Source organism: Mustela nivalis (assembly GCF_964662115.1).
Source record: "Mustela nivalis genome assembly, chromosome: 19".
NCBI classification, from domain to species: Eukaryota; Metazoa; Chordata; class Mammalia; order Carnivora; family Mustelidae; genus Mustela; species Mustela nivalis.
Window position 1 is genome coordinate 14,149,350 of NC_139038.1, and position 25,347 is coordinate 14,174,696.

General features: G+C 52.9%; 1 protein-coding gene across 1 annotated transcript in view; it reads left to right on the top strand.

The window, feature by feature from the left end:
* GALNT17 (polypeptide N-acetylgalactosaminyltransferase 17) overlaps positions 1 to 23,592 on the top strand; it is a 415,760-nt gene extending 392,168 nt beyond the window's left edge. The window contains exons 10-11 of the mRNA XM_082714352.1: positions 21,056 to 21,223; positions 22,021 to 23,592. Coding sequence (XP_082570478.1) covers positions 21,056 to 21,223; positions 22,021 to 22,149 — 297 coding nt within the window. The 3' untranslated portion in view covers positions 22,150 to 23,592. The remainder of the gene's footprint in view (positions 1 to 21,055; positions 21,224 to 22,020) is intronic.
* Positions 23,593 to 25,347: the final 1,755 nt, after the last annotated feature.

Below are 25,347 nucleotides of genomic sequence, written 5' to 3' on the forward strand. Positions count from 1 at the left end.
CAGGGGCTCATCCTGAAGTCCCAGGCTTCTCTGTCCAGTGCTCTGAGCAGGCAACATTCAAAGCAAGCACGGAGTGACCGTGGCATTGTAGACACTGGTGCATTTAGATGATCCGGCCTGCGAAGCCGACTCTGGGAACGAGAACGGGAACAGGGTGTCTCCTAGCTGTCTCCGGACACCTGAGGGCTTCCCCACGTGGCTCCCAGCAGTGTTATTCTTTACCTGGGGGATTCGGGGAGGGTTTTCAAAGCCCCTTGGGCTGTTCTTAGCTGAATCCAAGGACCAGCACACTGAGGCGCTCGCTCTGCCCCCCGCGGCCCTGTGGCCACCTCCCCCAGAACCCTCTGCCTTCTCCGTCTGCCCGGGCCCTCAGAACGCCCTCTAACACCCTTGTGATGCTCACAGCTCTGGGACAGACCCCCGGGAACTTGACCTTCCTCAGCCTTCTGTCCGGAGCCTTCACTCCGCTCGTGCCCCTGCCTGAGTCCCGCCGGTCACCTGCTAAATGCACCCAGCGTGCAGACGTGCACCTGGCAGCCCCTGCCCACCCCGAGCCAGCGGCAGGCTCTCCACTCCCCCAGCACAATTCCCGCGCCTCGGGTGGGAAGGAACTAGAATTTTTCTTTCTCCGGCTCCACCTGTGCGCAGAGCGTTTCCAGCCGGACGCCCCTGCCGCTCAGTGGACGGAACGGCAGACCGAAGTGGGCTGCTCCCTGCTCCCCGACTCTGGGATGAACACCTGTGAGGGGCCCTGGTTGTTCCCATCCGCTGATCTGAGTGAGTCTCGTGCTGGTTTCTGTTCCACCACGTGTTCTGGATTAGGAAGCCACGCTCGGCACCGCTCTGCAGCGGCCAGCCCCCACCCCGGCTCATCAGGTCTCCTCCCCCGCCTTCCCAGCCGCTCCCTCGACCCCAGGAGTGAGCCCCCCATCACGTGTTTTGGCATCTTTCTAAACCGCTCCGGAAAGCGCTGTGGGCAAACAGAGCCGAACCAAAGCTCCCATAACAAGGCAACTCCCCGAAGAAGGAGTTGGTGTTCCGCAGACATTGTTCGCTTAATTAATGGACTCTCCGTCATAATTCATTATCAAACAGCAATTAAACAGAGATAAAGTAAGCACCGAGCAGGGCGATTTCGCGTCTTACAACATGTGTCTGTCAACAAGATGGAAACGGCCCCTCACCCTGCGAGGAGCCCACTGGCTCGCCGATGTCCGTCGTCACACGCGCGGCCAGCCTTGCCCCGTGTCCGGTCCCTCAGTTGGGTGAGACATGCGCCTTTCTCTTTTCCGAACCGAAGTCAGAGACGGAGCTGCCGCCTTTGGGATCACATTGAACCCACTGAGGATGGGGTCTTGTCCAAGGAGAACTGAGGCTCCCCCACCCCGCAGGGCGAGGGGCAGGTGGGTCCCCGAGCTGGAGCGGCCGTGGCAGCCCTGCAGCGCTATCGGCCGTGAGATCGGCCTCCTCTGCCCGCCCCTTCCTGCCGACCCTTCCCGCCCACCTGGTCAGCCTGTCCACCTCGCCCAGCCGCTGAATTCTGAGAATTCTAAGCGCCCTCTCCAGCTCTCCAGCTCTCCAGCCCCTGCCACTGAGCTGCCGCCCAGGTCCCCATGGTGCAGCCGGCCACGGCCTGTGAGCCCCTGAGCACCCTGGGCCAGGGCCCTGGCTGGGCTGGCGAGAAACCCAGTTCTGGCCTTAGGAGCACGTTTCGTTTCGTCCCATCGGGTGGGGTAGCGACCCACACGCAGCAGGGTTCATGCGGAGACAGAGGCCCGGAGCCATGACGCCTATCAAACGAAGGTCCTGTGAAAACGTCCTTGCGGGGAGCGTGTCTCCCCTGCGTTCGCTAGCCCACAGCAAGGCCTGCTGGGAGGACTGGCAGCCAGCACGGACACGGGCAGGAGGTGAGCGTGAAGGCTGGAGGTCGTGGGGACCGCGGTGAACCGCGTGTTGGAGGGACAGTAACACAGCTGGCTGGGACAAGTGGGGTCTGAGTGTCGAGAGCCCTGGGTGCCAGGATGTGGGGCCAGGGCTTACCACCCAGCATCTCAAGTGTGGTCCCCAGAACCGTGAGCCCCCCAGCCATGCATGAGAAATGCTCATGGGTCCCTGAGTCCAGCCCCAGACCTCCCGAAGGCAGAGCCCGGGACTCTGGATGCTGTCGTCCACGCATGTCGTCCACGCGCCCAGAGTGTTTCCCTCTCGGCACCGTCAGTGGAGCACCTGTTAGCGGCAGGGCTTTGTGTTAGACTCACAGGTGGTCAGAGGTCCCCCCAGATGTCTGCCCCAGACTGCCAACTGTCCCAGCCTAATTCTTTTTTTTTTTTTTTTAAGATTTTACTAACTTGCGAGAGAGAGCATAAGCAGAGGCAGAGGGAGAGGCGGGCTCCCCATCGAGCAGGGCCCCGAGACCGGGCTCCATCCCAGGACCCTGGGATCATGACCTGAGCCGAAGGCAGATGCTTCATGACTGAGCCACCCAGGGGCCTCCAACCTAATTCTTTTTTTAATTTACCATACTATTTCAGTTTTTACATAATTGGGGTTTTTTTTTTTCATTTTTCAGGTAAATTCGTTCTTGTTAATATTGAGTTTTGTAAGTTTTAGCAGACAAAGGCCGTCAAGTTAACCCAGTCGGGATCTCGAGAGGCCCTGCTGTCCTCCAAACCCCCCTCTAAGCCCTTCACAGGCGGTCCCTCCATCTGCCTCCAAATTTGAGGCCCAGCGTAACTGGGAGCGTTCATGGCCGTGTACCCAGCGGATGTGGGTTCCTCCCCGCGCTGAGGACCACAGATTCGCAACAGCCCGTGCCTTGCCGGCACGAGGTCGAGCAGGTGGTCCTGCGGCATTCAGGGAGCGCCGTGTGCAACAGCTCCGAGCTGCGATGGGATGCTCTAGCAGGTGGGTGTCCTGGAGGGGGTGTCAGGCTCTGTCCCAAGGGCGACCTCTGTGAGTCTCTGGGCTCTGGGGAGATATCAAGGTCTCCCTTCTCCCTTCTGTCAGTACATCTCATTCTTCCTCTCCCTTCTCTTCGGAGAAGCTCCCATCCCTTAGCCTCAGTTAATTCATCATGAGAATGACAGATTTGAATTCTTTTATCCTCTAATTAAATTTAGTCTGATCTTGGACTTACTCTTTGATGGCTTCATCTTTTAAGCAATACATCATCCCAACCCCTTGTCACGATGATGCATTGTGCCAGTAAGAGGCCAGAGCCCCAGCGGAGTGACGGGGCTCCCGCAGCTATTAGCCTGGGGAAGGCCCTTGGTGGGACGTGATGACATCTGGCAGCCTCTTGGCTTCCAGACAAAGTCACGGAAGTATTCGGGCTCCGGGCTGGAGCCGTTGAGAGCCTCTGGAGTTAACGCCCCAGGAAAGATGGCTTTCCAGAGACCGGCCCCTGCCCTGGGGAAGAAGCAGGCCTGGGAATCCCTTTCCATTCCTGGAGCGCACGAGGTCAGAGCAGGGGAGCTGGAGACCTCGCGGGAGAACAGGGTTCAGGGAGCGAGGGCAGGTACCTTTTACGTTAGGGAAACCTACAGAGACCGAAGAGAAGGCACAAGGACAGGAGAGGACACACTGGTGTGGTTTGCCACGCCTGAAGTGGGGCACCACGGAGGCTCTTCCCGCTCATGCCCAGCGCCCAGCACCCGTGCGGTGTTCAGAAACCTTCTGGGTTTATTATTTCCAGATTGTTACCCTGCCTTCCGGGCCCCGCCTCCGTCCAGCCTCAGTGCCCGATTTCTGACGTGGGATTCAGAATAACACGCACGCGCATTTGCTCTTGCTTAAGGTGGGCCCCAATTTAAGGAGGAATGACCTCTCCCAGCAGAACGGGGTGAGGGACTGTTCTCTCCAGAAAATCAGAATCGTAGTCATAAATTGTTCCCCAGTAGAGGTGCTCAGCTAAAAGTTTCATGTCTTCTTAGAAGTTCAGTGGATTGTTTTCTCCAGACACAAAAAGCGAACCAGGCAGACTTTATGTTAATGTTGGGTTGGGAATTAGGAACTCAGAGGGAACAGTGGGGCAGTGGCCGTATTATCAGCCGAACCTCTCTACCTTGCCCAGAGCTGTCGCAGTCAAAAAAAGTCACTGCCAGCTAATCTTTTCCTTTTCTACTAAAGATATAACAGCATTGCAGTGAGTTTGGGGAAAAATTTTTTAAATCATTCCATAATCCTACCACCCTAGAACAACTATTATCATTTCTGAGGCTTGCTTCCAGACTTTATATTTTTTCAAAGAAGTATTTTGATTTCTTAGGTTGTTTTCAAATCACTGAATTAATAACATCACCGCTTCTGAAGGACAAGAAGGGGACGGTGGAAACCTGCTGGGGAAAAGGCATTTAGTGTCTCGGCACTACCAGTGCATCTGAGCAAGAGAAGAGCCCCTAGGTTAGCCTCATGCCCTGACCATTGGGGTCAGAGTTTTCGCGTTCGTTTGGCATGGTGGCGTCTGTAGGGAGGTCATTTGCAAAGACGTTGCCTGTTGGACATGGAGAGAATCCGCGAACATGGCCAATCAGAATTAAGGGCAGGTCCTACAGCGTTTGGGGCCAGTGGAGTTCAGGCCATTGGTCTAGGCCTCAGAAGGCTGGGTTCCCATCTGAGATGGCCAGAGGAAGGCCACATGTCAGTAGCAGAATGTTCTAGACTGTTCTCACCATCCCGTCTATCTGATGCAGAAGGAAGGGGTTGTGCAAAGTGCCGGGTTTTAGACCCACATGGGGACAACCAAGGGTGCCATGGATTCACTGGCATTCGTTCTAGAAAAGTGTGAAGGCCTTCCTCCGATTGCTGTGTGATGCGGCGGTTTCCACAGCAGCCCCTCTCCTGGGAGTGCTGCACTGCATGACCTAGATTCCTCCTGAAGCGACTGGGGCCGAGTGTAGGCGATGGGGCCTGCTTTCCCGGGACTCCGTCAGTCATCTTGACTGCCTGATCCTGCTCCCAAAAGATGAAACCTAGGTTCATGTCTACATTGCCTGCAGGGCCTGAATCTGGGGCCCCTTTATGGAAATCTGAATGTCAACCAACCAGAGATGAAAGGTGAATCCCGAGAAGCTTTGCAGGAAGCTTCTGTACATAAGGATGTGGGTTCTCGTCGGCTTGGGCTGCATAGCCCACACATACATAGTTGGTTTGGCCAGGAACAAGACAGGATGAACAGCTGGGCGGACCGGAGCTAACCGGAGCCGTGCATGGCTAAGTGAAGGTGTCTGGTCCCTGCATCTTAGTGAGACTAGAAATCAGGAAAGGACACTTCACACGCATCCTGAACCAGAGTTCATTCTTCACGCACATCCCGGACCAGAGTTCATTCTTCATGCGCATCCTGAACCAGAGTTAATTCTTCTAAGATGATGCCAAGAGGTACCCTTCTGTGTGTGGCTGACTCGAAAGGGAAACACGCTTACTAGCTATGACCTTGAGCAACACACGGTAGTGTCCCGTACTTCAGTTCCCTTCTCTGTCGTGTAAACACAATGAGAGTGTGCACCTCGTAGAGATAGTGTGTCAGTCAAACAAGCTCATCCGTACAAAGCCCAGGGATGAAGTCCGTGGTGCCTATCACATAGAAATGACGTCCGCGGTGCTGACTGTGGGACCTTGGGAAAGCTTCAGTTTTCCAAGAAAGATTCAGTTAGGTTCTATTTCCCAAAGATTCTACTACGTGAGGCTATTAAAAAAAAAAAAAAAAGCAATAATGAATAGCAGTGAAAACTTGAACAGTTCTAGCCACTTAGCACCGCAATCCTCATAGAACTTGCCCAGGGGAAGACTGGACCAGGGATGCCGTAGGCTCCTTCCGGCTCTGTGGTGCTGGAACACAGGAGCTTTCCGTCATTCAGCTCGTCCTCCAGCTTGGGTCAGTTCTGTAAGGGAATGTCGCCCGGGAGGCAAGTTACTTGGAAAGACAGATGGAACGTGGAAGCCCCACCATCCAGGAATTCATAGTTAATTAAGACATGATTGTATAAAATAGCATGGTGATTGGTTGAGTCCAACCATGGATTTTTTATTTTTATTTTTTTACTTATCAAGTAAATTTCTGTAAACATCATCTTAATGACGAATATTATGCAATTTGTGATGCATTTTCCCCCTAATTTATCTAATCTTCAGACCAGCCCAACAAAACAAATACAGATACGGTTTTCCTGCTGGGGAAACCACCGTATTTCAGAATATGTAATGTGCCGAGGTCTTGCGCTGTTCTTTCATTCTTATATTTCTTTTTTAATTGCCTCCTTTACCAAAATATCTGAATCTGAGACCTCTTCTCCTGGAATCCCACAGTATCTTGTAGACAAAATTTCGTTGTTTCTTGCATAGTTTCTGCAAGGCCTTCTATCATTCCCATTTTTAAAATGGGGAAACTGAGTCTCCAGGACTAAAGGGGCAGGAACGCAGAGCATGAGGTGGAGAGTGACCAAAGATGAGGCCGGACCAGTGGGCAGGAGGCGGAGCATGTGCAGCCCTGTAGGACTGTAGGAGACTGGGCTTCAGGCCAGCCCCCACAGGAAGCCTCCGAAATATTGAAAGCCTTTTAGAATAGGAGGTTGGGGTACAGTCTGACTTACATTTAGGAAGCAAGCACTTGGGACCGCGGTGTGAGGGACCGACGGGAGGGGTCTGAAGCTAGAGGCATGAACTTCAGTTCTGACACGGTGGGATTGTCTTGTCTAAAGTCAGTCTCCTGAGCGTGAGTAGTGACCATGGGGATAGTGAGAAGTAGACAAAATTAAAATGTGATTAGGGATGAAATTAGACCCGTACTTGACACTATACAGAGGCTTAAATTCCAAATGAATTAAGAATCTAAATGTAAAATATGGAACTGTACAAATGCTAGGAAAATAATGGTGAATTCCTCTCTAACTGTGATCTAGGGGAGGGCTTTTAACTAAAATCCCAAATCCAGAGACTATAATAGATTGATGCATTGACTACATTAAAACTTTTTTAAACTTGCATGGTGATATAACACCATAAACGCAGTCAAAGACACCTGATAACCAAGGAGAAAATATCTGTAGCATATGCCACAAGGGATAATTTTCCCATTGCATAAAAGATGCTTAAAAATTGAGGAACAAAGGACTAAAAATTTGTTAGAAAAATAGGAAAAAGACACAAGCAAACAAGTTGCCTCCCACCAAAAAACGTGTGTGTGTGTGTGTGTGTATATATGCATATATATATTTAGAACATTGTCTTGTTCTAAATATATTTTAAAATGTTTAAATTCATTCGTAATTGGAGAAATTCAAAGCAAAATAATACTGAGAAACCATTTTCCCCACCTATCATATTTGCAAAAATTAAGAAAACTGACCGTACTGTTATCAAGGTTCTGAAATAACCAGTCTTCCAGATTGCTGGTAGAAATGCAAATCGGTACCATTTTTTGGAGGGGAGTTTGGCAATACTTAACAAAGCTACCGTACGTTTACTTCCTGACCCAGCCATCCACTTCCAGAAGCCGACTCTGATTCCAACAGTATGAGAATAGTGCGCGTTCTTTGCAATGGCTCAACGGTAGAAACCGTGGAGTGCGTGTCGTTGGGACAGTGGTTGAAAGAGCGGTGCGGTAGCTGCCGCGCGAGGGAGCACCGGCCATCTCTGCTTACCCACGCACAGTGAGCTTCACATACGGTTGGGCGAGAAAGGCAAAGTGCAAAAGAAGATGCGTAGTGTGTTAACCTTTATTTAAGGCAGATGGCCACTTAAAAATAAATACCTGTACCTGCGCATCTGCACAGAGAACCACGAAGGGTAAGTCAGAGACTGACAAGCTGGGTCACCTGCCGGAAGTGCGCGGGGACGGGACGGAGGAGCGTGGAAGTGGGGGCGGGTAAAAGGGGGAAGAGGGCTTCATGTCAGGTTCTGACTCAGAGCCACGGTGATGTTTCAGACGTCTAGAGAGAAAATAAATTCAACTAGAATGTGGGGAAGGACCCACAGTGGGGTGCAAGCAGTAAAGGGAAATGACAAACTGGACAAATACAACCACCCTGATGGTGGGGAAGAGGAGCGCCAACCTGAGTAACTTTGGGACAGTTTGGACAACGTTGACTGGATTCCACAAAAAAGAACCACCGCCAGTAATGCATTCTAACAAGTTAGCTTGATTTCCCCATCAGTCTGGGTTAACTGCTGAGGACATGCCAGGACTGAACAAGCAGGTGTAGGACGGGGGTGTTGGGAACCCCAGCCGCTGCTGTCGGAGACGGAGGCTGGGAGTAAGCGAGGAGGCGTGGCCAGGATGAGCGGATGCCGGATTGCAATGTGGGGGTTGGGATGAGTTTATGTTACATGCATATATGCAAATATAAGTACATATGTAAATGTGTGCATAAACAGAGACGTGGAAATAAATTTGTAGAAAGGTAGAAAGAAAACCAAATGCGTGCATGGGCGGGTGTGCATACACGGACTTCCTAGCTCTGGAACAGCCCAGGAGCAATAAAACCCAGTAGCGCGGGACACCTCCGGCCCCCAGCTTTGCGATGATCCCAGCAAGGGAACAGGAGGTAAACAGAGGTTAAGCCTGGAAGACCTTGTGGTGTCAGAACAAAAGGAAGTTCTTTAAAAAGAGACTGTGTCTTCTCAATAGAACACAGGAGCCACCCTGAAGGACACCCAGTGTCCAAAGCTAGAACTGCCCGAGCAACAAAATAGTGAGAATTTGGGTTGTCACTCACGTAATTTTTTTTTAAATCCATGAGTCTGTACCGATATAAACAAGTAAATGGAGAGCAGGGGCCCACTCTTCCTGCAGTAGAAGTCCACTCAGTCGACGTAGAAGGCATGTGGGACATGAAAATCACACCCAGGCGGTCGGCCCGTAAAACTTGCTGATGTCCGGAGCTCGCACCGGATGCTAAAATCAGTGATCAAAAGTAAGATGTTTTCGTAGTTTCCAGGCATCTCCCTCGATCAAGGGAAAAACTGTGACATCATGGTTGAGAGGCCCAAAGGACACTGCCTTAACCAAGTGTTCAAGGTTGTCGTCACCAGTAATGAGCCGTCATGCACTTCTGATCTGGTGCCCCAGGAGGGGCCCAGCGTCACCTCTGTGGTTTTTACTAGGCCTTTAATCTTAATCATGAGAAAACGTCAGACAAACTCAAACTGAAAAGACAATTGCCCCGTACTCTTGAAAAGGGTCGAGGTCATTAGAAACAAGGGAAGACTGAGGGCCTGTCCCAGATCGGAGGAGATCACGGAGACGTGACCACAGAAGGCAGTGTGGGATCCTGGGAGAGAACGCGTGCTGGAGAAGCTCCGAGATTCCTGTGAGGTCTCCGGGTTAGTTAATAGGATTGGACCAATGTTAACTCCCTGGGTTACGTAATTATGGTACAATTATGTAATAGATTAACTCTAGGATAAGCTGAATTCCAGGCCTACAGGAACTCACTGTTTTATATTTGCAACTCTTTGGAAGTCTGAAATGGCTCTGACATTACAAATTTTTTTTAATGTTTTTAGAAGGCTGGTTGGCTGGAGTTGTTGGTGGAGAGGTCAAGCGAAGGGACGAGGACAGTGGAGTGATACTCCAGTCCCTGCCTAAACCTGTAGACGGCGCCGCCGCCGTTGAGATTGGACGTGAAGGTTTGGGGGGAGGACGCCTTGAGTTCTGTCTGGGGCACTGTGGGTTCAGGCTGAGGGACGGGCCTTGGGAGGCCCTGCAGTGATGTCCTCCAGTCAGCCGAACTTTCCAACCAGGTGCTGAGGACAGAGCGGCAGAGGCAGATGGGGCTTCGGGGAATGTGCCAAGGGAGAGAACAGTGACCCCAGGACAGACCCTAGTGTGGCTCCGCCCTTCATGCTGCCCAGGGGTCCCGCGGGCTAGAGCACGCTGCGCGCTCGATGCGGTTCCAGACGTGGTGAGAGGATTCTCTGTGGAGGTGGAGAGGAGCGGATGGGAGCGGATGCCGGGAGAGAAGGGAGGTGAGGCGGTGCCGACGTGGCGGGGAGAACTCTCTGGAAGGCGAGACCAGGTGGAAAGGCAGAGGAGGGTGAGCTGGAGGCACCCTCGGAGCAGAGTGAGGGAGTGAGAGGGGTTACTTATATTTCTAAGATGTTAGAGGAAAATGTGAAGAAGGCTGAGGGTCCGCGCTCCGGAAGCAGACTTTCTCCGTCTCCCGTCAGCCATGGCTGTGGCAACACTGAATTTCCTCGGGTCAGATTATGGTAAACAGAAGCAGAAATGTAGACTTTGTTTTTTCAGAGAGAAATCTGTGCATTCGCCCCAAACAGAAATCGACTGACCTGCGAGCCTGGGCTTCCCCTCCGGAGAACCACGATTTCTGGCTCCCCTGCCAGGGCTGGCAATGCTGAGGGCCCTAAATTCTAGCGAACGGTGTTCTTCAGGGGATCTCGGGGAAGGGCTCTCTTCGACCGGGGGCGCTGTAGCCCGTGGGGGGCCACTGACGAGCGTTTGATGTGGAATGAAACGTGCACAAAGGGGTTCCTGGCTGCTGGCAGGGAAAGCACTAGATGCTTTGACTGGACCCGTGTGGTGGCTGTGGGGTGAGTCCACGCTGGACACAGGCTGGCCCGAGCTTCAGGATACGCCTGTGGGCTCAGGTGGGGGGTGGGGATGGGCAGCATGACAGCGAGCAGTCCGGCTGGAGAGGTGCACAACACGAGGGAGACGCCACCGCGCCAGGAGTTTGGGCTTCTAGAATCGAGAGAAGAAACTTTAGTCTCTCCAGCAGGAAGGTAAAAAGAGGAAGTGCCCTGACTTTTGTAGGTCGTTATCCCTGGATATATTACATTACATGAAGGACCAGACCCAGAACAAGGCTTGGAGTGGATCTAATGACCTTCGGTTATGCTAGAAACCCAGACTGACTCTCAGAGGTTGGTGTCATTTCGGAAGACCTTCCCGTCCACGCTCACGCGTGAACATCAACACCGGGCTCACCTCTGACTCCCTGCCAAGGCGCTAAGTTCCCGAGCGGTTGAGGTTCATCGAGGCTGGCTTCCAGCCGATGGTGGGCCTGGGTTCGTCTGGGAACGTGCCAGGAGCAGAGAACAGGCAGAGCTCGTCAGCCTCCGCTGCAGAAGCGTGAAGGAAGGACCGCGTGTCCAAGATGGGGGGGGGGGGGGGGCAAGAGAGCTCAGGACCCTGGGGGCATCAGCGGGACACAGGAGCGGCTTTAGAGATGTGAAGCGGAGTCCCAGGAGCCCCACCGAAGGTCCGGTTCCCCCAGGCATCTGGCCCGCTCCAGGCAAGGGCACGGAAGAGCCGGACTAAACCAGAGAAGTGAAGTGGAGGGTGGGGGAGGAAAGAGCAGGAGCATCGCAGGGGCCAGAGCCAGGCTCCCCTGCATCAGGAGTCCAGCTCAAGGTCTCCGGCAGACCCGGCCCAAAAGAACCCCGTGGGGCAGGCAGCCACCGGTAGGGACTCAGCTGCCTAGCAGTGTTGCTGGAGCACTTGAGGCAACCCTTGGACCAAGGGCTCACAGAACAGGGAGCCCGGAGTGGCTGGGAACAGGGAAGGAGACGGGGCCGGGAAACGCTGGCCACACGAGGCCCCGTGGGAGCCCCGCTGGGAAGAAAAGAAGTCTGGTGAATTAGAAACCCCGGCCAAGTTCTCAACTTGAGCATGAGGTCAGGGAGAAGAAGAGAAACAAATACACGGGCCTTCCTATGTGCATGTCCCCTTCTCACTTACCGGATTCCATAACTACCCTGGGAAGTAAATCGTAAAATTATCCCCAGTTTGAAGAATGAAGCCTCAGAGCCCCATGGGGCTGAAGCAACTGGCCCAGGGTTAGAAAACTATTAAGTGGCAGAGCTTGGATTTCTTAAACAGGCTCCAGAGTGCAAGTCTTTAACCGTGCGATAGACGGCCCCTTTGATGACACAGCACCGAGCCAGGAACAGTGTTTCAATGGGCAAAAATGAGAAGGTGAGACAGATTTCATTAAGATCTTGCTAGAAAGGGAGCCAAGCGTTTGCGGCGTTTCCACGCTGCACCCGACACAGTCCTGCCTTCCTGTTTCACATGTGGAGACAAGAAGGAAATTAATCTCTTCGTGGAAAAATAGGATCTTTGCTTCTCTGACCAGTTAGCAGTCAGGGTGAGCTTTGGAGGCAGGCTTGGGAATTTGCTCCGGATCCCTGGGAACTGGAGCGGGCTCTCCCGCTCAGCACCCCCTCGCCCACGGACTCTTCTGGCCCTCATCCTGGTGTCGCTCCCACCCCTAGGGCCACTCTCCAAGAGCTCCCAGCTCTCTCCACAGAGTTCTGGGGTCCAGACCCTGCCACCCGCCCCCACCTCCACTGGCAATGCCCTGAATCCATCCACTTTTCGACAGTCTGTGCAGGTAAATCAACCCAAGGTTTTGTGGTGTAAATATGTTTCCCCACTAATTTTCAGTAGCACTGCATTTTCTGGAAATACAGTATTTTTATCCAGCATGAGGAGTCATAATGGGGGAAGGGAGGAGACTGAGGAGGAAGGCCCTGGGAACTGGCTCGTCCCCTAGGAACTGACTCTCTGCAAAAAAGTCTCTGACTCCATAGCCTGCCTTCTAAGCTTCCAGATATATTTTAAAATCAAATTTACTGAAGTACAAGGTCAGTACAGCAAACAGCATCTGCTCGAGGGTACAATATGATGACTTTTGACAGGGCGCGCACTTGCAGACCCCCCTCCCCAGTCAAGACATGCACTTCCGTTTCCCCCAAAGATGTCTCCTGCCCCAGGCAGCCCCTTTCTCCTCTTCCAGCTCCGTCACAGCCACCATGTGTCCACTTGGGAGATGCAGTTGGAGACATTTCCTCTATCGCTTGGGATCAGGCATGCTCTGAGAAAGTCTATTTGTTTTGAAGAATATACATATGCATGTGTAATGACCAGAAATCACTCCTTCAGCCAAGCAGCAAACAAAGAAATTCACCCCAAAGCAGGTTCCAATCAATGGAACCTCATCTCTCCGTGTCCTGAGTAAAAGCAGGGTAAAATGCATTTTTTCATTTAGCAGTGGTTTTCTACACTGACTAAGCCTGATTCCGAAGAGTTGAGAAGGACCCTTAATCTGAAAGCAATTGCAAGCCATGTTTTTATTGACAATTCGATGGGTTTTGCTGTGTCCCAGAGTCCTTCCACAATCATTTGGCTGTGTTTTGTTTATTTGGCTATAACCTGCATAGTTTAGTTTTCCCTCAAGGCTGTTAAATGTGGGTTAATAGTTGTGTGTGCCTCTTAGATCATCTCAAATAGAAAATTCTTCTTTTCTGCTAAATGAGAATTAATCGTATTTGAGCTCAGAGCTTTCCCCCCCCCCCCTAATGCATTAGGGTTGTGGATAATGACATTCATTTCTCCTCTTGGGCCCAGCAGCCAAACCTAGAATAATCCCATTCCATTCAGAAGGCATTTATAGAGTATTTGCTTTTTGCAAGATTCTTTCTCACTCCCTACGCTGTATAAGAATATCCTGAAACAGCAGCAGTGACAACAACAACAAAACCTTCCACAAGGAGAGTCACAGAATACATAAGTGTGTACATTGAAAGAGACCACCTCTGGAAGGGGGGTCTTTGTGTAACCGCGGGAGACGGGGTAAGAGTCGGTGGAGATATATTCCACACAGTCTTCCTGCTGGCTGTTTTCGAGAAACCTCAAGCCATCTGTCAGAAACCAAGAGTGTAAGCTGGAGACCTAGAGTCGAAGATCATGACAAAAAAAAAAAAAAAAAGTTTATTCTTAAATCAGGAGGTACAAGAGCAGTTGAAGGTTGAAGCCAGGAATGATGTGATTTGAACCTGCAGGATTAGGAAGGCGAGATGAAAAGTAGGAAGGCCTAGAGGTGAGGACAAGTTACAAATCTCCTGCAGCAGCTCACCTGGAAGATTGGGAGGAAATATGTGTGAGAGGCATAGGGAAGCAGGAACCAGAAGACTTGCAACTTTATGGGTGGGGGAGAGGGAAGGGGGAAGGTGACCAAGTTTGTAAACCTTGAGCCTCGGAAGAGATCAGGAGTACGGGTGTATAACGAGGAACTGGTATTCCATTGGCCGCAACTGGAAAAGTGAGGGCCGACAAGTTTCAAGCAGTTTTCAGCCCAGAGGAGGGAGCTTCTGACAGTAGAGCAGATTAGATACTTTGAAGGGTCGTCTGCCTGCGGCATAACTAGATTCTAGGTCAACTACAACTAATACCGTTTTAAACACATGCTAGATGCACAAGAAGAAACTGTATCTGTTAGCTTCTGCTGCATAACAAATCACCCCCAAGACATTTTCAGATAAACAGAATATGGGAGGGTTTAGCACGACAGATAACCACCAAGGGAACTTCTAAAGAATGTACTTCAAGAAGAAGGAAAATAACCCCAGAAGACTATCTTGGGGAAAGAATGAATTATAAACAAAGAAATTTATAAATGTGTAAGTAAATCCAAAGAAATGTTTCTTACATAATAAGAATAACATCTAATTTGGGGCAGCGAAATATAACCAAAGGCTGAACGGTAAAAAGGAGGTGACTGGATTTAGTGTCCTAATGTCCTTGAATTTTATTGATGGAGGCAGACATTAGGATACTGAATAATCTGCTAAGTTGTTAATTGTTGAATTTTGAAAGTAGCCAGTAAAATAATAGCAATGAAGTAGAATTTCCAAATCTGTAGAGGGGAACTATGAAACATTCCAGAAAACTAAAACAATAAAAAAAATCAAACTGAACCAATCCAAACTAAGGCCAATAAAGGAGAAAAAGGAAGCGGAGAAGACTGGGCACATCGACAGTGCCAAGAAGGAAAATAGAAATAAGTCCGTTTAGATCATTAAGTGCAATAAAAACAAATTGATCAAACATTGTGGCTAAAAAAACATAGATTGTCACTCTAAGTTTTTTAAAAATCCAGTGGAAGTGAAACCTGAATGGAATTTGCTACTGGGTTGGGAATGTGGCGGGTCAGAGGAAGAGGCAAGTAAAGGATGAAGCCAAAGTGCCTGGCCCGAGCAGCTGGAAGGATGACGCTGTGATGACCAAGATGGAGCCGAAGTTGGATGAGTGTGGAGGGGAGGACTGGGTACCCAGGGCAGCAGGAATTCAGTTTTGATCTGTAACTCTGAAATGGTTACTAGACCTTCAAGTGGTATATCCAGTGGTGAGTTGGATATACAAATCCGGAATTGAGGAGAGGTTTGGTTTGGAGATAGAAACTTGGCACAGTTAGCCAAGTCAGCATAGAGATGTTACCGGAAGCCCCCAGAATGGCAGGCTTTCCAGGAGAGAGGGCACAGAGAGAAGAGATGGTTTCACCAGCACCCTGCAAGGCATCTGGCCCCAAATCGGTGGCCCATATAGAGACTAAGAAGAAAGTATTGAGGTGGATAGAATGAATGGGTCCTGTTGGCCTTGCAGAGAGCAGTGTCGGTGAAAGTGGTGGTAGAAAGCACGAAGGAAGGAGACCGTGGAAAACCAAAGACAAAACAAGGAGATCATGAGAGCTGTGGCTGGAGATTTCTGGGCACAGAGATCTGGTTATGTTTGTAGCTTGGAAGAAATGAAGAAGAAGGGAGAAATGATGACTTGCGGTACCTATGGAGTGAGGAGAGCACAATGTTGAAAGAAGTGAAAAATGAACGGAGACAGGTTTTGAGGGGTAGGGAAGGTAACTTCTCAGCAACGTGGGAGGCAAGATTCCCCAGGGCAGTGAGGGTCCGGGACACCAAGCTAGGGATTAGGATGAAGGGTGCATTTTAAAAATCTAGACCCTGCTGTGGGCGGGAAGGGCGTTGGTTGGCAGAGTCACAGGAGACAAGTGAAAAGATGAGAGACTTGGGGTGAGGTCCAGGCACCGTCAGAATATTGGTCTGCAGTGGGTACGGGCCACTGGCACCTGGCTCTGACCCTGGGGAAGCAGGAACCAAGGGAACTTGCAGCCCCTCCTGGTCTGAGTGACCATGCGGTACCAGGAGGCAGCTCATGGTTTACAGAAATGTCTTAAAGATACTGTCTTTAAGTATCTTGCACTACCAGTGGATGTTCTGAAAAAGAAACTAAGAAAACAGTACCATTTACAGTAGAATCCAAAAAGAGAAAATACTTGAGAATAAACCTAACTGAAGAAAAATACACTGAAAGATACAAAACATTGTTGAAACAAATGAAAGACCTAAGTAAAAAAATACATCCAATGTTCCTTGATCAGAAGACTTACTGCTGTTGTGGAAGTCCTGCCTGAGTTGATCTGCAGATGCAGTGCAGTACCTATCAAAATTCCAACTGCCTTTTTTTGCAGAAATGGAAAAGATAATCCTAAAATTCATATGAAAATTCAGGGACAGAGTAGCCAGAATGACACTGAAAAAGAACAGAGTTAGAAGACTCACGTTTCCAGTTCTTAGACCTACTACAAAGCTGTACTAATCAAGACAATGTAGTGCTCTCAGAGGGGTAGGTACATGGGTCAGTGGAATAGAATTCAGATTCCAGAAATAAATCCCACATTTATAGTCAATTAATTTTTTATGAGCAATTTATGTTTAACAAGGATGAGAAGACAATTCGATAGGGAAACAGTCTTTTCAACAGTCTTGGGACAACAAATAACCACATGAAAAAGAAAGAACTTGTATGTACACTTTACATCACATATGAAAATTAACTCAAAGTGGATCAAAGATCCAAATGGAAGAGCTCAAACTCTAAAATTCTTAGAAGACATAGGGGTAAATCTTTATGACCTTGGATTTGGCAGTGGTTTCTTAGATAATGACATCAAAAGCATAAGTAATCAAAGAAAAAATCAATAAGTTGAACTTCATCAAAATTAAAAACTTTTGTACTTCAAAGCATACTCTCAAGAAAGTGAAAAAAAAGAAAGTGAAAGAACAACCCTCAGAATGGGGGAAAATATCTCCACTCAAAATATACCAGAAAAAGGTCTCGCATGCAGAATATGTAAAGAACTCTTACGACTCAGCAGTAAAAAGACAATTTGCCCAATTGAAGAATGGGCAAAAGACCTGACTGGACATCTCTCCAAAGATCCACACGTGGCCGACAAGCCCGTAAAGAGATGCTCAACATCAGTAGTTATTAAACGCAAATCAAAACCACAATGAGTTACCACTTAACACCCAGTCAATGGCTAGCATGTTCCTAAACAGACAGACAGACAGAGGAGAAAGCCAGAGGAACAAGAGTTTACGGGGCTGTGGCCGAGCTGGGACGCTGGCCTGTGCCGGGGGCAGCTGCAGACGGTGCAGCTGCTTGGAGAGCTTGGCGACTCCTCCGGAAGTTAGGCACACGTTCACCATGTGACCCAGCAACCAGCAGTTCCACTTCTCGACACAGCGCTAAGAGAGCTGAAAGCACAGGTTCCTCGGAAACCTACGCATGAATGATCATAGCGGCATGATTCGTAATAGCCCCAAAGTGGAAAAAAACCGAAATAGCCATCACTTAGTGGATTCCCAGAACGGTCTAGCGGAGGTGAGGCACTTCCACACCCCCTGAGACTGAGACGCCGAAGCTTAGGGATCATTGACACCGAGGGCTTGAGGGACAGTGCAGGGGTGGGGGAAGGAAGACTTAGAGAAGACACCGAGGGATGGAGAGAAGTGCACGGAGTCTGGGAAGGCTGAAGCTCGAACCTTCTGGAAGGCCAGTAAGGAGTCAGCTGGAGCCAAGCCGTAGGCAGGAAAGCCTGCAGCACATGCAGAGGCCAGGGAGCAGAGGCCCGTCAGGAAGGGATACCCGGGACGGGGAGCTGGGGAGGGGACCAGACAGCGGTCGGGAGACACCGCGGAGACTCGCGATCCAGGACCGGCACAAGATCCGAGCTCGCACCACCCTCCTGCCTCGTGGCGGAGGGGCAGTGGACATCGGTTGCTGTAACCTGAGCCCCCCATCCTTTCAGACCACAGCGCCCTTCCCCTGACCGTGCCCCCTTGGCCAGGCCAGCGGGACCCGTGCATGTGTTTTTGGCTTGAGAAAGCGCCTTCCCCCAGAACAGAAGGCCTGCAGGGCCCCCCCACCCTCCTCGGAAAGTTGGAGGGCTGGGGTCTCATCCTTCACCCAGAGACCTCAGAAAGGAGGGCCCCTAACTCCCAGTGGCATTTAGCCTCGCTCTTTAAACATCTGGGTCACAGATATGCTCAGTTAATTAATGTTCTTAGCGCTGTTCATTTGCCTGCTGGGTAATAGATTGATTCATAATTTCAATAAGCAGCTGTGTCTGTCTTTCCCCTGAACATAAAGGCAGCTCGCTGTCATTCACCACTTGGCATTTGGTGAATCTGAGCATATTCAGAGAGACATTGTCTGGGGAGGGGTGAGGAGGGCTGCAGACTTTCTTATCGTGTCGCCTCTGACAATCCCTCTGATTTGGAACTAATTTGGGTTTAAAGCGCATGTTAACCGCATCTCTCTCAAGGGCACTTAAACTCCCTGTCCCTTGTTTCAGCGGGAAGCAGGTGGGCCCCCCTTCGGGGATCAAAGCAGAGGATTTCTGAGTGGTTTTCATCAGCAGTGAGAACCTCCGCAGAAAACTCGGGCCCTGGAGAAGAGGCACTGCCGGACCAGAGCTTCCTTCCGGCTCCGTTCCTGGCCAGAAATGCCCAGGCTCTCGGGAGAAGCCCGGGATTGTGTAGGAAGAGTCCCGTCGGCTGGTCAGCTGCTGGGCCAGCGTCCCTCGGGTCCCAAGGAGGGAGGCCAGGACCCAGCCAGGGGACCAGATGTCCTCAAACCTGAGTTTCTTCATCTTTAAAACAGGAGAGTAATGGAAGCGTATCTCAGAGAGTTGCTGCAAAAATTACATTCTTTATTCTCTTTATGATGCTTAGAAATAATGCAGAGTGTGTCTTTAATACATGCAAGCTGGTGGGGTGCCTGGGGGCTCAGTGGGTTAAGGCTCTGCCTTCGGCTCAGGTCATGATCTCACGGTCCTGGGATCGAGCCCAGGGTCCAGGTCCAGGATCGAGCGTTGGGCTCTCTGCTTAGCACGGAGCCTGCTTCCCCCTCTCTCTCTGCCTGCCTCTCTGCCTACTTGTGATCTCTCTTTCTCTGGCAAATAAATAAATAAATCTTTTTAAAAAATACATGCAAGCCGGTAATTTTATTTTTTAATTTATTCCGCACCAGCTGTATATTAATAATCTTCCTACCCTGCTACCTCGCAGCATGTAAGAGCAAAAATGAGAGATGTACCTTCTTTCTCCTTGCCTTCACCAGCCTGCACCAGAGTTATCAGTGGGAACACAGCCCCGTGCTCGTGTTCTCAGAAACTGGTTCCCAGGCAGGTCGCACAGAGAACTCTTCAAAACATGCTTGTGGAGCTTAAATAAACAGACGTCGTCACGTCTTTTAAATGATGTCGCTCCCCACATTTATAACGTGCTCATCCGCAAACATGTTTTGAGCACTTGGTCTGTGATTTTCTCCGAGCGAGGAATGAAATTAATTAGACACAGTCCCTGCCCCTAAAAGACTGTGGAAGACGGATGAATGTACTTGCTCCAAGGCTGGAATATAGAATTTTAGACAACACAGACAGGCAGGAGGGAGGCCACTAGAGTAGCTTGGGTCCTGCTGTGGGAAGGCTTGGGAGGCAGCACCATCTCCGTATCAGTTAGCTCTTGCTGCGTGACAACTAGCCCCCCAAAGCCTACTGGCATAAAGCGATGTGCATTCACTGTGCGTCGTCCAGATGTGCTGGATGGGTCTGCGACCCGGACTGGGCTCGGCTGATTTCAGCCGACGCGTCCCTACAGCTCCTGGCAGCCGGCCGGTCCGCTGAGGGCTGCCTCGTCTCGGACAACCTCGTCCACTTGTCTGACGGTTGGCTCTTGGCTGGGCCATCCAGAGCCGACTGCCACGGGGCCAGCAGGACTCCCAGAGCAAGAGGTAGAAGCACGCCAGGCTAAAGGCGAGTCCATCCTCGCTTCTGCTGTGTTGCATGGGTCTAAGTAAGTCACCAGCGCTCACAGGATGGAAACCGGCTTCACCTCTTGAAGGACATGGCTTCGAAAGTCGTACTGCCCAGGGTGTATGGAAGGAAGAGGGAAGGCTGTGGCTTTTTTTTAAAGAAAGGTTTTATTTATTTATTTGAGTGGGGTGGGGGTAGCAAGCAGGAGTGGGGGGAGGGGCAGAGGGAGAAGGAGAGAGAGAGTTTCAAGCAGATGCCGCCTAAGTGCGGAGCCTGCCGTGGGGCTCGAGCCTGCGACCCTGACACCATGGCCTGAGCCAAGACCAAGAGTCGGACGCTTGACCGACTGGGCCAGCCCCGTGCCCCGGGTGTGGCTGTTTTTGCGATCTCCCACAATCCCCCAGCACCCGTCGGGGCGCGTGGAGCAGAATCAAGCACCCGCGTTGTGTGGCGCACGTGGGACCCTTCCGCTTTTTTGTCATTCTAAATGATGTTGTGTTCCCAGTTCGGGTTTTCACCTGGGGATAGATTTCTGAAAGTGGATTTTTTGGGTCAAAAGAGAAAAAAAAATCTAAAGCACACAAAGTATCTATTTTGAAATCCCCTTTTGGAAAGCAAATTAACCCCACTGCTGCCCATTTTATGCCAACCTTGACAAAACGAGAATTTTGTTTCCCAATGTGGTATCACCTTGCCGTTTTGGTGTATTTATTTTAACGCTTGTTAGGTGCGATGCCTTTTAATATGTCTGTTTCCTTTTCAGCGACCCGCTTCTTTGGGAGTTTACAGCAGGGCAGGATTGATCAATTAGTCCCAATTTACAAACAGGTGGAAATGCAGACTCGGAGAGGTTAAGGGACTTACTGGGGGTGGCTCCCGCGGGGAGCAGACCTGAGCTTTAGAAATCCGAAGTCCTGCTCTTTTATTTACTCCTGCTCCCTCATGTTGAAACACTGACGGAGAACATGCTTAGAAAGAAACCCGCCTGGGCCTGGGGATGCGGCTCCCAGACTTAGCGAGCCAGGAGGCCCCCTGAGCAGGGCTCCTCTGTGACCCAGGGCTGTGGCAGCCAGGACCGTGGCCGTGGCGGGTGAGCCCTGCAGACCCGAGTCACCGCCCCTTGCCGTCTCCTCTCTCCCCAGCTCGCCCGCTACACCAAGGAGGGCTTCCTGCACTTGGGCGCCCTGGGGACCACCACGCTCCTCCCTGACACCCGCTGCCTGGTGGACAACTCCAAGAGTCGGCTGCCCCAGCTCCTCGACTGTGACAAAGTCAAGAGCAGCCTGTACAAGCGCTGGAACTTCGTCCAGGTGAGCGCCCCAGGGAAAGGCGGCCCCCCAGAGCACCCAGGGGCCGCTGCGGGCCCCAGGGGAGCGACTTCCCCAAGGTCTCCAGCCCAGGGCCGGCCTCATGAACCCAGGGCACGTCTAGGGGAGTCCGTGGAGGAGGGGGATAGCGTGTGGGACACCCTGCGGCAGCACCAGGCAGGCTGGGAGCCGACCGATCTCGGGGAGGGGAGAGTGCGGCGAGTTTTCTGAAATCCTCTGAGTAGTCAGGAGGATGGGGAAAGTCAGAGCTCAGGTCTCCCCGGAAATCCCACTCTCAGACACCAGCCCCCATGGGGGCTTGACACCGGGTTCAGCCACTCAGTCTTGGTGAAGCTGACGCCTTCTCTGACTCCGGGGTTTCTGGAGGAGGCTCCAGTGGTCCGTTTCCCTGTGCAAAGAGTTTTGGTGGGACGGCTCCCTGGGAGAGGCCCTGCGCCGGGCACTGCAGTGTTAAACCTCTCTCTGTCTTTCTCTCCGTGCACGTCTCTCTCTCTGTCTCTCTGTCTCTCTGTCTGTCTTATTCTCTGTCTCTCCATCTCCGTCTCTCTCTGTCTCTCCTTGTCTCTGTCTCTCTCTCTCTCTGTCTCTCTTATTCTCTGTCTCTCCATCTCCGTCTGTCTCTGTCTCTCCTTGTCTCTGTCTCTCTCTGTCTCTCTGTCTGTCTCTCTCTCTGTCTCTCCATCTCTGTCTGTCTCTGTCTCTCCTTGTCTCTGTCTCTCTCTGTCTCTCTCTCTGTCTCTCCATCTCCGTCTGTCTCTGTCTCTCCTTGTCTCACCCAGAATGGCGCCATCATGAACAAGGGCACAGGGCGTTGTCTCGAGGTGGAGAACCGGGGCGTGGCTGGCATTGACCTCATCCTCCGCAGCTGCACGGGACAGAGGTGGACAATTAAAAACACGATCAAGTAGCGGGGAGTGGCAGGGGCCCCCAGAGCCCGGCCCCCGGGACGGGGTCTGCCCGTCTTCTGGACCGGCCGTGCGGGTGGACAGACAGCAGGAAGCCGGCAGGTGCTCAGCGGGCCTCCCGGGGCTTCTCCAGGGCAGCACGGGGGCCCCAGAGGGAGACGTGGTGTCCCCCCTTCGGCACTCAGCTTCCGGGAGGCCCGCGCTCCCTGGAAGAGCCCCGACCCCTCCTCTGGGAGGCCGGGAGCCGCGTCTTCTGCTGCCCGGGCGTGGCCCGCGTACCGTGGCACGAAACCCCCACGTCCTCCGCGATCTCTTCCAGCCGCCCTCCGGCCTGGGACTGGCAGGGCCCCTCCTCCTCCTCATCCCTCTCTCGCAGCAGCTTCTGAACACTGCCCCAGCCCTCAGCAGAGCGGGGCCCGTGCTCAGCCGCCTCCTGTCTTCCCCTCCTCGGAGGGGACCCCGGGGTCTCAGCACTCTGTGTCCCTCAACCTCGCTTCTGCCCAGATGCCCACTTTGAGGCAGCCTCTACCCCAACCTTTCCCCCAGGCGGACGGCCCTGGCCTTTCCTGGACCCGCCCAAAGAAGGCCTGGGAGGAATGAATGGTCCCACGGTCACCCAGTGGGGCCCTAAGCTCCCGTGTCCCTGGGCCAGCGGCTCTGCTAGGTCTGCAGGGAGCCAGCAACACCGAGAGGCTGAGCACAGGAGGTCGTGGCTGGGAGGGGGTCTCCAGGGCCGGCACCGGGCCAGGGGCAGCTCTGCCCTCCCGGGGACCAGGGAGCCCTGACCCGCCTGGAGCTTAAGGACTGAAGCCAACACAGCGAGGGGCGGGGGGCAGGGGGCAGGCTCGGGACCCCGGGGTGCTCCGTGTCCACCGCGTGTCACCCCGCGCTCTGCTGGCTGGGGGCCGAGAAGGCAGCCGACTCCTCCCCGAAGAGTAATCATTTCTGCGATTGCCCTCCGGTTGGGGTGCCCTTACACATCGGAGGTAATGTACGGATGCGCGTGCACGCCTGCGAGCACGCCTGCGAGCACGTGTGCCGGTGTGATGCGTGATGGCAGGGGCTGTGCACGAGTGTGTCTGGGCGTGAGCCTGCAGTGTGTGCAGAGCGGGTGTCCGTGCCTGGCCGTGGGCGTGTCGCTTCGGGGCTCGCCTGGATCGGGACGAGGCTGCTGGAAGCCGGGTGGGGGCGGGGGTCAGCCACGCCTCTCTGGCCTGGAGGACACCCCCAGCCTTGCCCCATGTGGAGCCCCAGATGGAAGGCTGTCCCTTTTGCCAGTTCCCCCTCTGTCCCTCATCCTGTCCCCAGAGGCCAAGCCCAGCCCAGAACCAAATCCTGTAGTCGCCCAGTTGGGGTTCACTGTGTCTCCTTTGGTGGCATCTTCTTGGTGATTGCGCCCTGCCCGTTCCTCCCTTGTGAAATAAACACATGTGAGCACTTCCCAGAGCAGCCTTGTTTGCTTCTTGGTCCTTCCAGAACCCGGGGCTCAGGGGGAGGTCCTGGAACATGGCGGAGGGCTCCTTTGGTTTGAGGGTTTGGTCTTACTGTAAGCAGCAGTCCTCGGAGCAGACGCAGACACAAAGCCGACCTCCACTTGGACTCAATGTCTCCCCAAAGTGGGACGGAATTTAGCATTTGGCATTCACTTACTGATGCCCTGGGGCGCCCAGTGTGGGGGAATCAGGCTGGTGCCGGAAGCTGAAGAGAGGAGGAGGGTGACCCATCTGCATCGCCCTGATCAACCTGCTCCTGATGCCGTGCAGCCCCCAGACCCCTCTCAAAATCACGGTGCCTCTGGCGGAAGCACCTGCCCCGTGTTCTCGTGGAGCTGTGGGTCCTGAAAGGTGCCGGAGCTCCGTCAAGGAAATGGTCAGGGGTCCCTTCAGCTCGGACAGCACCTCCCTGTGAGGAGGCAGAGAAGCCATCTCGTTGGGGCCACACAGACACGCATGCCGGTTTCCTTCGGGGTTCTGTGAGAACCGGGGTCCCTGAGCACGTGATAGAAAGTGCTGCCGTTCAGTAATAAGGAGCTCATCAGACTTTAATAACGGCGTCTCGGGGTCACCGTGAAGTGAAAAGCGCTAAGGCCAGCCGGTTCCCAGTGGGGTCCAGGGAGACACTGAGGGAGTATCACGATACCACGCCGTGTGGTGGAGTCCGGCCCTGACGGCTCTGACCCCCCGCACCCCCCGTGTGGGTCTCGAAGGGAAAACCGGAAGAAGGCCGCAGCCTGTTTCACCGGAGACTGAGGTTTTGACCGCAGATCCCGCTGAGGCCTTCGGGGGGCCCGGGCGGCTTCCTTCTTCTGCAGGAAAGGGGCCACGTGTCCTCCCAGTGGCACCGGACTCCCGGCGTTGCGCTCCAGGGACGCCTCATGCTCCTTCAGCAAACGGTGGGAGTTGGTACCACCTGTAGCTGGGGATCTCACTCTCCGCCCTCGCTGGGGGCCGGGGACTCCGCAGAGGGGGCCGAGCCGGGACAGCCTCTGCGCTAGCCCCTCGCCTGCGCCCCCACTCCCCTGTCCGGTGCCTATTTCTTCTTTTCTCCCAATCCCCCTCCCTATCTATATGGACGAAAACCTCACAGGTGGTGCCCCGACACTCGTCCAAGCCTCGCCACCGACGTCTCTGATCCTGTGCGTTCCCTTCTGCTCGGTTTCCCGAAGCGTTCCTGTCCGCCGGCTCTGTCTTCCTGCCGTCCTCACACCGTAGCCCCGTCTCCCAGAGGGTGGGAGCCGGGCCCGGCCGACCGAGGGGCCTGGAGCCTGTGCGGGAGGCCGGGAAGCCAGGGCCAGCACGAAAGTGGCCTCGGGTCCCCAGTCCCTGCTCCTTGCCAGCAGCTCCTCTTGGTTTTGCTTGTGTTTTATTAAGTTTTCAGTTGAATTCCCGTGTGGTTGACAAACAGTGTGATATTCGCGTCATGTGTACAGTGTAGCGGTTCAGCGCTTCCGTGACCAGCCGGGACCAGCCGGGGCTCCGCGTGGAGTCCCACATCGGGCTCCCTGCTCAGCGGGGCGCCTGCTTCTCCCTCTGCCCCTCACCCCTGCTCATGTGCTCTTTCTCACTTAATCGGGAAGTTCCCGAAACCTGGGCCTAGCAATCGGAGGGGCCCCGGCCCCAAACTCCAGATGCCCGTTTCCGTTCAGTTCGACAAGCTGCTCCGGACGCTTCTCCTCTGACTTGTTTTTTAAGAGGAAGAGAG